Source organism: Penicillium canescens, assembly GCF_028828765.1.
Source record: "Penicillium canescens strain IBT 15451 chromosome Unknown utg000006l_segment0_segment0, whole genome shotgun sequence".
NCBI classification, from domain to species: Eukaryota; Fungi; Ascomycota; class Eurotiomycetes; order Eurotiales; family Aspergillaceae; genus Penicillium; species Penicillium canescens.
This window is the reverse complement of record NW_026703968.1, coordinates 1,973,373-1,987,631: the sequence shown is the minus strand read 5'-3', so window position 1 is coordinate 1,987,631 and position 14,259 is coordinate 1,973,373. Positions and strand designations below refer to the sequence as shown.

General features: G+C 47.7%; 6 protein-coding genes across 6 annotated transcripts; 4 read left to right on the top strand and 2 right to left on the bottom strand.

Annotated features, from left to right (window-relative positions):
* Positions 1-82: 82 nt before the first annotated feature.
* N7446_009721 (uncharacterized protein) lies at positions 83-1,335 on the bottom strand. Its single transcript, XM_058518466.1, has 2 exons — positions 1,018-1,335; positions 83-929 (listed from the first exon to the last, which is right to left on the bottom strand). Exons 1-2 carry the CDS (start codon positions 1,090-1,092, stop codon positions 96-98), a joined length of 909 nt encoding a protein of 302 aa, XP_058369254.1. The 5' UTR covers positions 1,093-1,335; the 3' UTR covers positions 83-95.
* A 737-nt stretch (positions 1,336-2,072) lies between these two features.
* Positions 2,073-2,421, top strand: N7446_009720 (uncharacterized protein; the record flags this gene model as incomplete). Its single annotated transcript, XM_058518465.1, has 2 exons — positions 2,073-2,096; positions 2,173-2,421. The coding sequence occupies 2 exons, from the start codon at positions 2,073-2,075 to the stop codon at positions 2,419-2,421; spliced, it is 273 nt and encodes a 90-aa protein (XP_058369253.1).
* A 1,690-nt stretch (positions 2,422-4,111) lies between these two features.
* On the bottom strand, positions 4,112-5,648 carry N7446_009719 (uncharacterized protein; the record flags this gene model as incomplete). Its single annotated transcript, XM_058518464.1, has 4 exons — positions 4,112-4,810; positions 4,863-4,965; positions 5,021-5,493; positions 5,565-5,648. The coding sequence occupies 4 exons, from the start codon at positions 5,646-5,648 to the stop codon at positions 4,112-4,114; spliced, it is 1,359 nt and encodes a 452-aa protein (XP_058369252.1).
* A 648-nt stretch (positions 5,649-6,296) lies between these two features.
* On the top strand, positions 6,297-8,178 carry N7446_009718 (uncharacterized protein; the record flags this gene model as incomplete). The annotated part of the gene is made up of 6 exons (XM_058518463.1): positions 6,297-6,451; positions 6,500-6,534; positions 6,593-7,348; positions 7,406-7,530; positions 7,578-7,739; positions 7,837-8,178. The coding sequence occupies 6 exons, from the start codon at positions 6,297-6,299 to the stop codon at positions 8,176-8,178; spliced, it is 1,575 nt and encodes a 524-aa protein (XP_058369251.1).
* Positions 8,179-8,511: 333 nt separating this feature from the next.
* N7446_009717 (acetyl/propionyl/methylcrotonyl-CoA carboxylase subunit alpha) lies at positions 8,512-11,077 on the top strand (the record flags this gene model as incomplete). The annotated part of the gene is made up of 5 exons (XM_058518462.1): positions 8,512-8,660; positions 8,713-8,911; positions 8,975-9,072; positions 9,129-10,755; positions 11,018-11,077. The coding sequence occupies 5 exons, from the start codon at positions 8,512-8,514 to the stop codon at positions 11,075-11,077; spliced, it is 2,133 nt and encodes a 710-aa protein (XP_058369250.1).
* Positions 11,078-12,167: 1,090 nt separating this feature from the next.
* Positions 12,168-13,529, top strand: N7446_009716 (uncharacterized protein; the record flags this gene model as incomplete). The annotated part of the gene is made up of 4 exons (XM_058518461.1): positions 12,168-12,609; positions 12,675-12,750; positions 12,838-13,263; positions 13,349-13,529. The coding sequence occupies 4 exons, from the start codon at positions 12,168-12,170 to the stop codon at positions 13,527-13,529; spliced, it is 1,125 nt and encodes a 374-aa protein (XP_058369249.1).
* Positions 13,530-14,259: the final 730 nt, after the last annotated feature.

Genomic DNA, 14,259 nt, shown 5'->3' with positions numbered 1-14,259 from the left:
CGTCGTGTATGTCATCGACAGATGGAATGAAATGGAATGGCCCTGCATCCCACGCCATCAATCCTCCGTACCGTACGGAGTACAGCAGGTCGACTCTACTTCTTCTGCCGAGCCGACCTGCGCACAGGCGGTCCAGTCGAACCACCAGGCCCTTTGGCCTTAGCCGTATCACTCCCACCTTTCCGAGACTCAACCCTCTTCGCCCTGGGCGGCGCTGTATCCTCACCAGGAACATCCTGCTGCGGCACCGCTTTCCGCTTCCGCCCTCTCTTAACCGGGATCACGACCTTCGGTGGCGAAGGCAGTTTCATGGAAAGGACGCAATCCGTGTCAGGTGTTGTATTTGAAGCATCTCCAGTGTCGAGACTGGACTCATCGCGCGACGCAGAATCGTCCATTTCATCGGAGCTGTCGGGTTCATCGCCTTCACCTTCGACTTCTTCAGGCTCCATTTCATTATCCGCCTCGGACAGTGACGCGTCAACCGCTGCCAGTGATTCCTCCACCCGTCGCCTCTTCAATCGCGATTTATCCAGCGCAGGCTGGGAATGCTTGAATTCCTCCCGCCAGTTCTTCAACAGCGCGACTTGTTCGCCCGTGTGCGGTTCGTAGAGGATGGCGACGTCCTGGTCCCGATCCAGACTGGGCGTTTTCCAGATTACGCCTTGGAAAGATTTGATGTCAAGGAGGACAGGGGATTTGGTCTTTGTTGCTGCGGCTGTAGGCTGGGCTTTCTTGATCTGGCGTTTTGTTGTTGCCGGCGCATTCTTCGTTCCGATTTCCCTTACGGTACCTTTGTCGGCCGTTGGGTCGTTATCGTAATAATCGTCTGATTGGTATTCCAGGTCTGCGAAGTAATCTTCTACATCGCTATCCGCGTCGAGGAATAGGCCGGTGGCATCGTGGTACGCGGAGGCGGCGAGGTCGTCCTGGAGAAATGAGCGGTTAGGTTATTGCTTCGGGGTGGGGGATTGATTGCTTGCGTCGGTGTCGTCGGGCTTGAAAGGGTGCACTTACGACTAGTTCTGGGACTTCATCTGCGTACTGGTAATCGTCCTCCTCGTATTCGTAGTAGTACTCATCGTCGGACATGTTGGAGTGGATACCGGGAAGAAAAAAAACGGCGAGAAACGATCGAGTGGCAAGGCATACAATGGATGCGAAAGAGATCGAAATCAAAGACAGTTCAGATGAAACAAATCGTATCTACACAGCGCGAACCAAACGAGTGAACGAGTGCACAGCTGAAGTGAAGATCGGGATGATCTTGTAAAGATGGAGATGGCAACTCTGCTAATGTAAGCCTTGGCGTTGACTAAATGAACCACATTCCAGAGGTCAGGGTCGCTGATCTATACATCTCTACAGAGTACTCGTGACTCATTTATTTTCTCATTTTAAATCCAGTTTAATTTAAAAAATGCTAATACATCGTTCCTATGGTTCAACAAGGACTTTTCATCAAGCTGGTTTGCTGCCCATGTATACTTCTGTTGACTTCCTGGATCCGCAGAGATTTCCGAGCTTGCTTTTGACATTTATACCGCAAGGTGTCACCTTGTGACATTGCTTCAGCATACAAATTGCTTGGAATCAAGGGATATTTGTAAAGTCAGATGGTGTAGCTGCCAAACTTAAACAATGTACCAGTCTATTTCCGTAAGGCAACTTGTGCCTTTCCGAGGTTTAGGGTATACAATCTACCAATTTACATCTCGACATGCAACATCGAGGACGTTTATTTTGAGTCATGAACTTTGATATCGAGAGGTATATCATCTCGCTCCAGCCTCTCTTCTTCTCTCTTTTTTTTTCTCCTCCAGGCATCCATCAGAATGTCCCCCCAATACTTCCTCATCAAATCTGGTTTCGCCAGCTTCGATTCTTACATCCTGAGAGTCATCTAATACAACCGACCTTGCCAAACCTGTTTATATCAACTTTGTAAATCCCGCCTCGCCTCATTACTTGGGTAGAGAGCCGAGGGCCCCGGTCTATATTCGAGTATTGAGAACCCGCAGTCTACATCTTCTCCTTCTCTACTGGAACTTGGGAATCTGGAAACCTACACGATGTACACATACCACTACTATAAGGTATGTTGAACAGCAACGCTCCATCACCTTGGCCTTCAGGCTAATGATCTCAGATACAATCTTTAGACACTAGCAGCATGGCTACGTCCTGAAGTTCATCCTTCTATCCTCCTGGGATACAATCGACAACGCCTCACAGCCTCCGGGTTTGATCTACTCAGTGGAAATTACGGCGCTTGTGGTTTTCCGTTGGAAACGGTCAGCCCGAATAATCCTCAAACGCCTAACTCGCTCTTTAAGGTTGCGCCCATTCGGTCTTGAGGGACCTGGACATCTTTGCCAGTATTGTGTGCAATCAACTTCAATTCGCAATCCTGTGGTTTGATGCTCGGTGTGTTCTGCGGCGCCTGCAGTCTGCATTTGGGTTGATGGCTCATTCTCAATAATATCCCGTGGATCAATCTTATGCTTCGGCATTGGGGATTTTTTTATCCGGACATTGGAGGAGGAACATGGAAGGAAAATCTGGGAGGAAATTGGGTTGAACTGATCTCTTCCGGGGCTTGTGCTCCCTGATTCTTTCTGCGGGTTTTTTTTCCTTTTTTTTTTTTTTTTTTGATACTCTTTTCTTGATACTGTTTTATCTTTCTTTTTGATCTATGGAGGAATCTCTCTCTCATCCCCATCCAGCCCGGACTCTCTCCCGCCTGGACACTCAATCGTGTTGAGATTTTTCTGGTAAAGCAGTCTGTTTCCGACTGAGAGAATCTCGCAGGAGGTTTTCTCTCGGTCAGATCTTCACCATTTGCCGTTTACATCAAACAAACCACCACAATGACAACTAGGTACTCTTTCCAATTGGGTCATTCATCCCACGCGGTTTCGCCCAGCTTGGTTTTAATGAGGCCTCAATCAGTCAAGTCAATAAATCAATTTTGGGAAATCGGAGGAATGTCAGGGGCAACAAAAAAATCTTGAAAACGACCATCAAAAAGACCGTCAAAACAACGGTCAAGAAAGCCGCGAAAAGAACGATATAAAATCTCCACGCAAGAAGGCTCTATCTGCTGAGCAAAAAAAGAAACCCTCATATCAAACTATTGAAGAATTGGAGGAAAAGTCAAGGAAATTGTTTGTTTGTATGGGGTACTCTTTCCAGCTGGTTGTATTTTCCCACAGGGTTTTCTTCCAGTTGGTTTTAACGAGGCCCCGAATTGGGTGGAGGAAATGATCAGATGAAATGGTCAGATCAAGCTTGGTGAATTTGTCTGTCCTTTTTATGTGTGGTTGTTTTTCTTTGCAAGGGGTACTCTTTTCCCTGCTGGAGGTTCCCAAATGGGTTCACTTCAGTTGGTTTTAACGAGGCCCCAAACTTGAAAGACAATGGGATTAGATAGGTTGCTGCGTGGTTCGAGAGAGGGCATGGCACCTCTCTTTCGGATTGTTCAGTGACAAAACAACATTTGAATTACTGCATCATCTTCATTTCTGTCTCTGTAAATATCTGTAGATTGTGTCGCACCCCTGTAACTCCATAGAAATGATACCTGCATGGCCGACTATCTCCTCTTACGCTCACGTTTGTTACTGAGGATCTGCTGGGCTTCAGCAACAGCCGATGTAATTCAGAAAATGTAATGGTAAATATAGGAGTAGAACTGACCATGTAGATCGCAGTTTGCTTCAAGAAGTGCATAGACAGTGATATACATCCAGCTTTATGGAAAAGCAGTGGTTTGACGAAGCGCATGTCAAAGCTCGCGGTTTATTGCTTCAATGTTCGCCGTTTTAGGAGGGAACAATTTCCGAGTAGCGCATCCTCCTTTCTGGACATCAGTGGAATTCGACTCAAATTGTACATTTCTTCCTAGAATACTGCTGATCTACATCAAAGTCCTCCACAGAAGTTTCATGTTCCCGCCTGCGATGATAACTCCGTGCTACCCCCAATATGGCAATATTTATGTACACACCGGGTAGAAGCGACGATAGATCAGCAATTTGATTCCGTAAAACTCATTATATACATTGCAGACTCTCAGCCAATATCGTTTCATCATTGTCTTTCTCGACCATTAAAGTTTGCCATATACCTTCCACAATCCTGTACATCCCAGCCAGTCCAGGAAAACCTCATTGAGTCCTTGTCGTAAAAGCTCATCCCCCATGTAATACCTTTTCGTTTGATCCCATACACCGGTTCCAAGAACACTTTGAAGAGGCTTGCCCAGACGAATTGTCTCCATCGATTTCTGCAAGTCCATCCAATACCCACTATCCGGACTCCACTTTCGCTCGTCGTCTGTAGAAGCCGCGAGTTCTTCAAAGCTTGGCAAGGTTCGAACGGTTTGCCAAATCCTGGGCGCATCATAGTATGCGGGCTTTCCATATTCTTTGACAAGCCGTTGCGAGTATTCAGGGTCGACCATCTGTCGGGAAGTTCGTTGCAGATATTCAATCTGATTGTTTATAAGGTCTTGCACTTCCTCTGTTGCTTGGGTGTTGTTTTGTTCTTTCTCTGCCCTCTCCAGATAGTGGGTAAGCTCGTCTCTTAATTTTCGCAGACGATAGTTGGTCCATTCGGGATACATGGTGTTCATATCCGCATATGGTCGAACATTCGTCATGTAGCTGGAGTCGTAGATATTCGGCATCTTCGATCGGTATGAAGTGATGGTAGATATGCGTTCTTTTACGCCCTTTGCGCGAGCAGCTAAGTGTCGAACTTCGCCGCCTTGGAGCATCACTGCATGACCGATTTGAGGTCCCTCGACCTACAAAATGTTTAGATTCGTTACTTTGTATATTATATCAGATCCCACGTACCTTTTGAGATTCTCCATCACCTTTCTTAATATAAGTCTCTCCTCCAATCATCCCCTCTGTTTCACTCAACATCATGACGCACACGTAAGGATACGAGTCGTAACTGCAGTCGAGTTAGCTCTGTGTATCAAATAAGATTAACCAAATGGGAAACTGACTGCCACGGAATGATAGCACTAGCATCTTTCAACGGATCATATGCTCGGTCTTCGGCACTCAACTCAACTTTTTCCAGCGATGGCTCAACTTTGAGATTACTAGCCATTTCAGGGATGGTAGTCCCCTCAACTTGAATGTTGGTGTGTCCTATTTCGGTGGGCATCACAATCTCCAAAGGCACGTCGACTGCTTCGGAGACTATCCTCATAGTCTCGGGATGCGTCCAAAAGTCATTGATAAACTTTGACTGCTTGACTGCATCGCGAAGGACCAACGTTCCTGGGAATGGGGAGCTTGCACATTTATCAATGACATCTTTTTGAAACAACGCCCTTCGATAGGCTCTCACTCCTTCGGATGACAACAGGGGAAATGGCACTGTTCCTGCAATTGGGGATGCAGTTGGACTTTGCTTCAAAAGTAAGTCTTCCAGTGTGATTTTCTTTGAAGGTGGTGTGTAATCGAGATGCACCTATTAGGCCAAATCTTAGATATTCCAATTCATTTCGAGCTTTAAATCAGATTGCGCCTGGATGCACATACTTTCGGGTCAAAGGCCTCTTCTTTCTCTTCAGACCCCTTGGTAGAGCCCCAACTCCATCTCTTTACCAATTTCAAAGGATTCATAATGCGTATAATATGTTGACAGATAATTACAAGTCAGTCTTCATGGGCTTTCCAATACGCCTTGGTATGGCGGACAACAAGACCGGTAGCGCTTTAAAGTAGAAAAGAGAAGAGAAAGAAGTGCGCGCAAACGAATTTCTAAATAGTCGGCACCGCCGAAGCTCTAGTTACTCAGTGAATATTGACTCAATGCGCTTCGACCGGAATCCACCATTCCTATCTAGGAAGTTCTGTCCCGAGTGTGTAGTCGGATCGCATATCCACTTTCAGGTGTTTCCGCTCCACATCGTCTCATTTCCTGCGAGCTGATATGTCCTCGTGAGCTGCCAATGTTCCCTTTCTCCGCAATTCAACCTGCAAAGCGGGTTCCCCGCCGCCTCAATTTGGATATTCCTACAGATCGTCGTATCTGCCGAAAGGTAACTCAATGCTTATCTTCTTCTCCTTCTTATCTACAAGCAATCCCTTGGCTTGATAAGAAGAGAAACTGAGATTCGTTCATTGAATTTCGAGGTAGATATGACAACAGTTTAGAAAGAGCACAGTCACACTATTTACTCAGTGAAATACAATCTCAGTGTCGATGGAAAACCCAACCCTTTCGTCTTCCTACCCTTTTTTGCAGTAATAACCTTTTTGGCATTGATCATGGCTGCCAATGATCCATCATCTCGTGATGATTCCAAAGTCAAGCCACCGGCCATCGACCAACTCACCTTGAATGCGGACACGAACGACACGACGTTTGGTCAAATTGATGAGCGGTACCTCGCTACTAAGTGGGAAATCTGGGCTTATTATGCGTGCGTTGTCTACAAACATGTAAGGTGACATGGCTAAAGTGTTTGTAGCTACTACATCGGCAATAACGGATTGTCTTTGTTCAGTGCGTATCACTTGGCGTACTTCCCATGTGGGAAATATATTCTAATAACAATCTCCAGACTTCGCTCCAACTGCCTTCCAGAATCTTCTCTATCAAGCAGCAGGGGACGCGAATGGACTGCTCTTCGCGGGAAAATTCAGATCCACCGAAAGTATAGTCCTACTTTGCAACGGCATCTCGTTCGCGATCCAGATAGTGATCTTCCTCGTGATAGGAAGTTTCGCTGATTTCGGGAATTGGCGACCAAACATCCTCATTGTGCTTTCTGTTATTGCCTACGCACTGGGATTTGCCTGGCTGGGCGTCCATACGGCGGATAAATGGCAGATTGGGGTTGGCCTCTATATCGTTGGTCTCATTGCCTATCAGACCACTCTGACTTTTTGGACTGCTGCTTTCCCATCACTTGCACGTAATACTGCTAAGATGAGACAAAAGTCCGATGATTTCGCCGCTGGCAATATCTCGCGTGAAGAATATGATTTTGCGGATACGATGAAAAGGAGCCAGCTTGCGAACACTGCCTTCTATATTCAGTCCCTTTCCGAGATTGTCATCCTTGCCATTATTGTTGGTATTATGTTTGGCGTTGATGTCAACGCCAGTGATGCAAAGAATAACTGGGGCATAAGTGTCCTTATTGCTTTTGCCAGCGGTGTCTGGCTACTTGTCTCATTGCCGTGGTTCTTCTTAGAGAAACGGCGGCCAGGCCAAGACCCTGGGTCTCGGAATATTGTTATGGCAGGCTTGTCTCAGCTTTATTATACAATGAGCCAAGTGTGGAAGCTGAAGCAGAGCCTGCTCTATCTTATTGGTGAGAAAATCTTCCTATTATCGATCTATGATTGCTCAAGCTGACGAGCACGCTAAGGATACTTCTTATTGGGTGATTCATTGAACACTACAGTCACTGTGGTCAGCACATTACAAAACAGCTTAGTGGCGTATAACACACTGCAGCTAACATATCTCCTGATTGTGGGAATCGCAGCTCAAGTATGTTGCATCTGATCCGTTTGAATACATCTTCTAACCCACTTCAGGCTGTTGGGATTTATCTATTTTGGGCTATTCAACAGCGGTACAAATTAGGGACAAAGACTATGTTTAATGCCATTGCACTTGGCATTGTCATACTTGATGGTTGGGGTATGATAGGTATTTGGACCGATAAGTTTGGATTCCATCATGTGTGGGAAGTATGGGTAAGTAAATTCTGTCTTTAACTGATTTCATGCCCGGAGGAAAGAGGGAACTGGGCCTTGATACTGGACATAGGCTCATGCTAATAAATTAATCTAGGTCTATCAAGCTTTCTATGGGCTGTTTATTTGTCCGTGGTACAGCTACTCCCAGATTATGATCTCCGAGGTAACACCCCGAGGTTATGAGTTCCTGTTCTTCAGTCTATTCAGTATCGTCGGTAAAACATCCTCGTTCATCGGACCTCTTGTTTCCAGTGCCATCATCGATGCTACTCCTTCTGGCAATGTATCCACGCCTTTCTATTTTCTATTTGCGCTTAGCGTGTTGAGCTTTGCAATCTTGTTCATTGGAGTTGATCTAAAGAAGAGTCGTTTGGAACAAGATCAGTTCTTGAGAGAGAAGGAGACAAGAGTGGAAGTTGATACGAAAGCAGTGTGAGATAATAACTTAGTCCTTTAACTTCATCATACCTCAAGATTGACCCTGCAACAAGAAATATCTTAATGTGTCTCGGGATTTTAGTGTTGTGCTGTAACGTTAGTCAAAATGCGATCCATATTTCTCAGGCGAGGCCAAAAGCGGGTGATTATGTCATGTTCGGCTTTCCCCGCAATCTCGCTTTGCGTCGGCTCAACAAGAAGAGCTTCAAGTCCCTCGCATTCCCCAGTCTTTATTTGATCTCTTCAAGAAACCTCGATCATGACCCTTGACCCATATCACTTCCTGTGAATACAATCGTGGCAGCCGAAAGTCTGCCTTCCACACACCGTCATGACGCTCTCATCCCTTCTCCGCATTACTCCCCGCTTAACCCCGACTGCGGCCCGCAGGACAACGCGAGCTGTATCGTCAGCCACCAATACACCAAACACGAAGTCCTTAGATTCAATTCTCATTGCTAATCGAGGCGAGATCGCTCTGTATGTTTTGCCTGGAAATTATATGGGATTGGTGTTGCTGACTGCCTGCTAGTCGTGTTGGACGTACTGCTGCGGATCGTGGCATCCGCGTGACAACCCTCTACACCGACCCGGATAGTCGGGCCCAGCATGCATTGAGCTCTCCCTTTGCTTTTAACCTAGGTTCCGTGTCCGCATATCTTGATGGCGACCGGATCATCGAAATTGCAAAGAAGGAGGGATGTCAAGCCATACACCCCGGCTATGGCTTTGTGAGTTTCTCCTGCATAGTGAGGTTTGGAGGGAAGAATACTTACAGAAATTGTGATGACTAGCTGAGTGAGAATTCTGCATTCGCGCGAAAATGTACTGAGGCCGGGTTAGTATTCATCGGCCCTCCGTACAAGGCCATTGAGGATATGGGAGACAAGAGGTTCGTACGAAAGCAAACTTTTTAGGTGCTCATATACTGATAGTTTAATTCTATAGCCGATCCAAAGAAATTATGACTGCCGCAGGTGTCCCATGTGTACCCGGCTACCACGGCCATAATCAAGATCCGGCCTTTCTCGAAGAGCAGGCGGATCAGATCAAATACCCAGTGCTCATCAAGGCCATCAAAGGAGGTGGTGGTAAAGGAATGCGCATTGCCAGCTCCAAAGCTGAATTCCAGGCTCAACTCGAGTCGGCGAAATCAGAGGCAATGAACTCCTTTGGAGACGACAATGTGCTGGTGGAGAAATACATCACTACGCCTCGCCATATCGAAGTCCAGGTATTTGCCGACAAGCACGGCAATTCAGTTGCCTTGGGAGAGCGAGACTGCAGTATCCAACGTCGACACCAGAAGATTCTAGAGGAGTCACCGGCGCCTCATCTCCCTGATGTTACAAGAAAGGACCTCTGGGCCAAGGCCCGATCCGCTGCATTGGCAGTTGGCTACGAGGGTGCTGGAACCGTCGAGTTCATTTTCGATAACGACAGTGGTGAATTCTACTTCATGGAAATGAACACCCGTCTGCAGGTGGAGCATCCCGTAACCGAGATGGTCACCGGACAGGACCTTGTTCACTGGCAGATTCTGGTGGCAGAAGGAGCCAAGCTACCCCTTACACAGGAGGAAGTAGAAGAACGGATCGCCCAGAGTGGGCATGGCATCGAGGCCCGGATCTACGCCGAGAACCCAGAGCAAGGATTCATCCCTGACTCGGGACGTCTTCTCCATGTTCGGACGCCCGTGACTACGGATGACATCCGCATTGATGCTGGCTTTGTGGAAGGAGATGATGTCTCAGCACACTACGATCCCATGATCTCCAAACTGATTGTGCGAGGCGCGAACCGCGAGGAGGCTCTTCGAAAACTAGCTGCTGCTCTGGAGCAGTATGAAGTTGCAGGCCCCGTGACCAACATTGAGTTCCTGAAGACCATCTGCAAGAGCCCCGATTTTATCGCCGGTGATGTTGAGACTGGCTACATTGAGAAACACCGTGAGGAGTTATTCGCTCCGAAGATCATCGAGGAAGAAGTTCTGGCGCAAGTCGCATTGGCATGCCTACATCGCGACATCGGCTCGGGAATGCGCCAATCTGCCGGTGTCGCAGGATCAGCCGTGGGCTTCACCCCTAGCTACCAAGAGCGACAAATGTCATTCACAGAGACTGCAGGTCCCGGGTCTAGCGACGGCTCCACATTCAATGTGCGGGTGCAGCAAACCACAGATGACACCTTCAATGTGGAGGTCGGCGGACGAGTCTTCGAGCAAGTAGTAAGCCACATGGATGCATCGTCGCACATTGTCACCTCCTTTTTCGCTCACACTCGGCTGGACACAACTGTCGTCCGGGACGAGGACACCATTATCGTCTTCCAGCGAGGAACCCAATACCGGCTCACCGTGCCCCGAGCCAAGTGGATGGAGAAGGCCCTTGGGATGAAGGATGTTACTAACAGCGTTCTGGCCCCGATGCCATGTAAAATTTTACGCGTGGAGGTACAGGCGGGCGATGTGGTGGAGAAAGACCAGCCTCTGGTGGTTATTGAGAGCATGAAGATGGAGACAGTGATCCGCAGCCCACAACGGGGCACTATTGCCCGGGTGGTGCACCGACAAGGAGTAAGTCACGCGCCCTTCCCCCTTGCCCATAGAATCCTTGACCCCGTGATCCTGTTTGTTTTTCTTTTGCTGCTTTCTGTTTGTTTTGTTTCTAGATGTTTTGCAATTACCTGGCGCCTAGGTCCTTGTGTTGTATTATTACTTTGTTGTGGCTCCCCTATGGCCCTGGCTTTCACTTGTGTCCTTGGAGACCCCAAAGAGGGAGCAGACGAACAAGCTTCCACCGAAATTTGAGGACCGCTGACTAACATGTACCTTGCAGGACCAATGCAAAAGCGGAACACCGCTGGTTGAATTCGCCGGTGCTGAAAATAGCGACTAACTGGGTTCTTATGTTTCGGAGGTTTTGTTTTGTTATTCATGTTTGTACGGGTTATGAGGATGCGCCATAAATGTCCTTGACAATCTTGGACCCACACGATCAGTGGGGTAGCTTAGCGACGATCTTGTCTAGACAAATCTCAGATTAGATGCATTATCCCAATTAAGAATTCGTGGACAGGATGTTTGTACATGTATAGTTACAGTGGAGGACAAACAAGTTCTCCACATGTGGAACCGGATACCCCAGAGTGACAACGTCGTCATTGATAGAATCGCCACTTGAGGGGAACCTCGACGCTATACTACTTGCTATTGCACTATGCCGTATCTATAAATGTTCTCAACTTGTCCACCGAGTACTGGTCCAACAATATTACCGGTGGCGAAATGCGCACTGCATGACACAAATATGATCACAGAGCAGTTGCTGAGGTATCAGCGGCAAAGGCGGCCATGTTACCCCCCGAAATGCAGAAAGTGACTGGTCCCTTTCCATGCACATCTCTGTTTCGCAAAAGTACCTAAGTACCTGAGGGAGATAGAGCATTGGGGTGTCGGTCTACGGATGTACACCGGGTGGATATCTATTGCGACAAAATCCACAGAGTAAGAAAACAAATAGCCAAAAAGCTAAAGGGATAAGAGCAACAAATAGCTAAATCGAGGGGTCCCAACACCCTATAACAGCACGAAACACCAAATCCACGCCCCACGTAGATCTGATCGGCTGACATCACCTCGCCTCATTTACAGCTAAATTCTGATATTACTCGTAAATTTCTACTAGAAGTAGACACACGAATTCTTAATTCAATTGTTCGCCTGGCACGGCCTCCATCCATTGGTCCTCCTTTCACCGCAATTGTCACATTCCCCAGCTCCTTGGGGGTCCGCCTCTGGGGATAAAATAAAATCTGGAGCTCCGATGACCTGCTTTCTTTTTAAAATCTGTCCCCATCCCCTGGATCAGCTCTCCCTAGCGTCCATAACATCTTTATCCCCAGATTTCTTCCCTGTACATCCATTGCTTCCCTTCAAAAGCTCCCCAACACTCACAGCTCAGTACATCTGAAGCTGAGCCCTTCACAATGTTCAAACCAACAGTCGCTCGCAATTCCTTCAAGGCTCTAAACACAGCTCGTCCCGCTGCGTTTGCAGCTTCACGGCCAGCTGCAGCCTTCACTCGGCCCCTGTCTTATACTCCCGCTCTCCACAAGAAAAGCAATGACCCCTCAAAGGACCCTATTGAAGCTGCTACGACTAGAGCTCCGGAGGGTGCATCTGGAGAGCATGAGGGTCAGTTTGCTCGTACCGATGAGAGTGTTCATATCGAATACCCTCCCGACAGCGAGATGCCCGCCCAGCCCGTTGTTCAGGGCCGTGGTGGTAAGCACTTTAAGCGTACCCTAGCTCAATTCTCGCTGGAGAAAAAGGTTAGCATGGTTACTGGTGGTGCTCGTGGCTTGGGGCTTGTTATGGGACAGGGTCTTGTTGCTTCGGGCTCTGATTTAGCTATTGTTGATCTTAACAGTATGTCTCGATATGATTCCCGCAGAATCCACTGTGAAACAAAGGTTATGCTAACTTCTACGCAGGGGACGAAGCTGTGACAGCTGCCCAGTCGCTTATTGATCAATTCAGAAAGGAGAACCCGGGTATCGAGGACACCGAGTATGTACATCCCAATACACCATCACGAGCTGCCCGGGGCTCAACATCTCAAGCCCACCACATTAGCTAACACCAATGAATTAAAAGCATGCCCACAGTCACAGCCCACTACGCCGACGTCGCAAACCCAGACTCAGTAAACGCCGCCCTAACCGAAGTGCTAGAAAAGCACGGCCAAATCGACAACCTAGTCACCTCAGCCGGCTTCACCGAGAACTTCGACGCTATCAACTACCCCTTCGATCGTATGCAGAAGCTATGGGGCGTCAACGTGGATGGAACCTACCTCTTTGCCATCGGCGTCGCCAAACACCTCATGGAACGCAAGGCCCCTGGTAGCATCGTCATGATCGGCTCCATGTCCGGTGCCATCGTCAATGTCCCTCAACCCCAGGCTCCGTATAACGCAGCTAAGGCCGCTGTGCGCCATCTAGCTGCTTCGCTTGCTGTGGAGTGGGCTGGCCATGATATTCGTGTTAACTGTATTAGTCCTGGCTACATGCTGACTGCTCTGTGAGTGATCCAACCGTCAATTGAGCCCCTCCAGCCTGTTATTTTTGGAGGTATTTGCTAATTATTGGTTTTTCTTCGTCTGTAGTACCCGCAAAATTCTCGACGAGAACCCCCAACTCCGCGATAAGTGGACTTCTCTTATCCCAGCTGGAAAGATGGGTACACCTGAGGATTTGATGGGCGCCGTGACTTTCCTGCTTAGCGATGCGTCTAAGTACATTACTGGTGCGGAGCTCCGCGTTGATGGCGGGTACACTGTGACCTAAGCTCTTTACAAAAACATGATATGATTTGCTTCTAGCTTTATACTTTCATCATTGCATTATGTACGGATTTACTTATGGATGCGATAGACCACCGACTAACTTTGTTTTCTGAGATATGAGTGCTTTTTCATAAGCCAAAAATGTTCTTCGAAATTATGATTTCTATGATCTTCATCACATATGGAGTTGGTTCCTTTAATTTGAGGAACATTACTGTGGTGATTACATCTAGTTCTCGAACATATCGGAGATCTTAAGAGCCAGTTACAGTACTCAGCGATCATCCGAAGGTATGTGGAGAGTCAACCGTGTCAGTCCACTTATCTCTCCACAAAGTTAAAGCCAACCCCGATCTAGACCCGCACCCCATGGATCTGGGCCTGGACCCTGTATACAGTAAGATATGGTCATCGACACAATAGACCCCTAACCTCAAAGCTTTCGAGAAAAAGTAAGAGGGAATAGCAGCGTAGATCACACGCCCCTTGCGGAATGTCTGCAACGTATGTACAGATCAACTACTGTGCATGTAACAGACTGTCCGCATTCCGCTCCATCGGATGACTTTAGGTCTGGGAAGTTCCCGGGGGCGGGTTCCGATTTCCCCGGTACCGAGCCAGGTACAAGGGAGGAGGCGTTTAGGAATGTGGGAGATGATTGATTGGATTGGTCGAGAGACTTGAGTTCAACTGGATGTACAGTCTGTTGGATTATGATAGCAGGGATATTT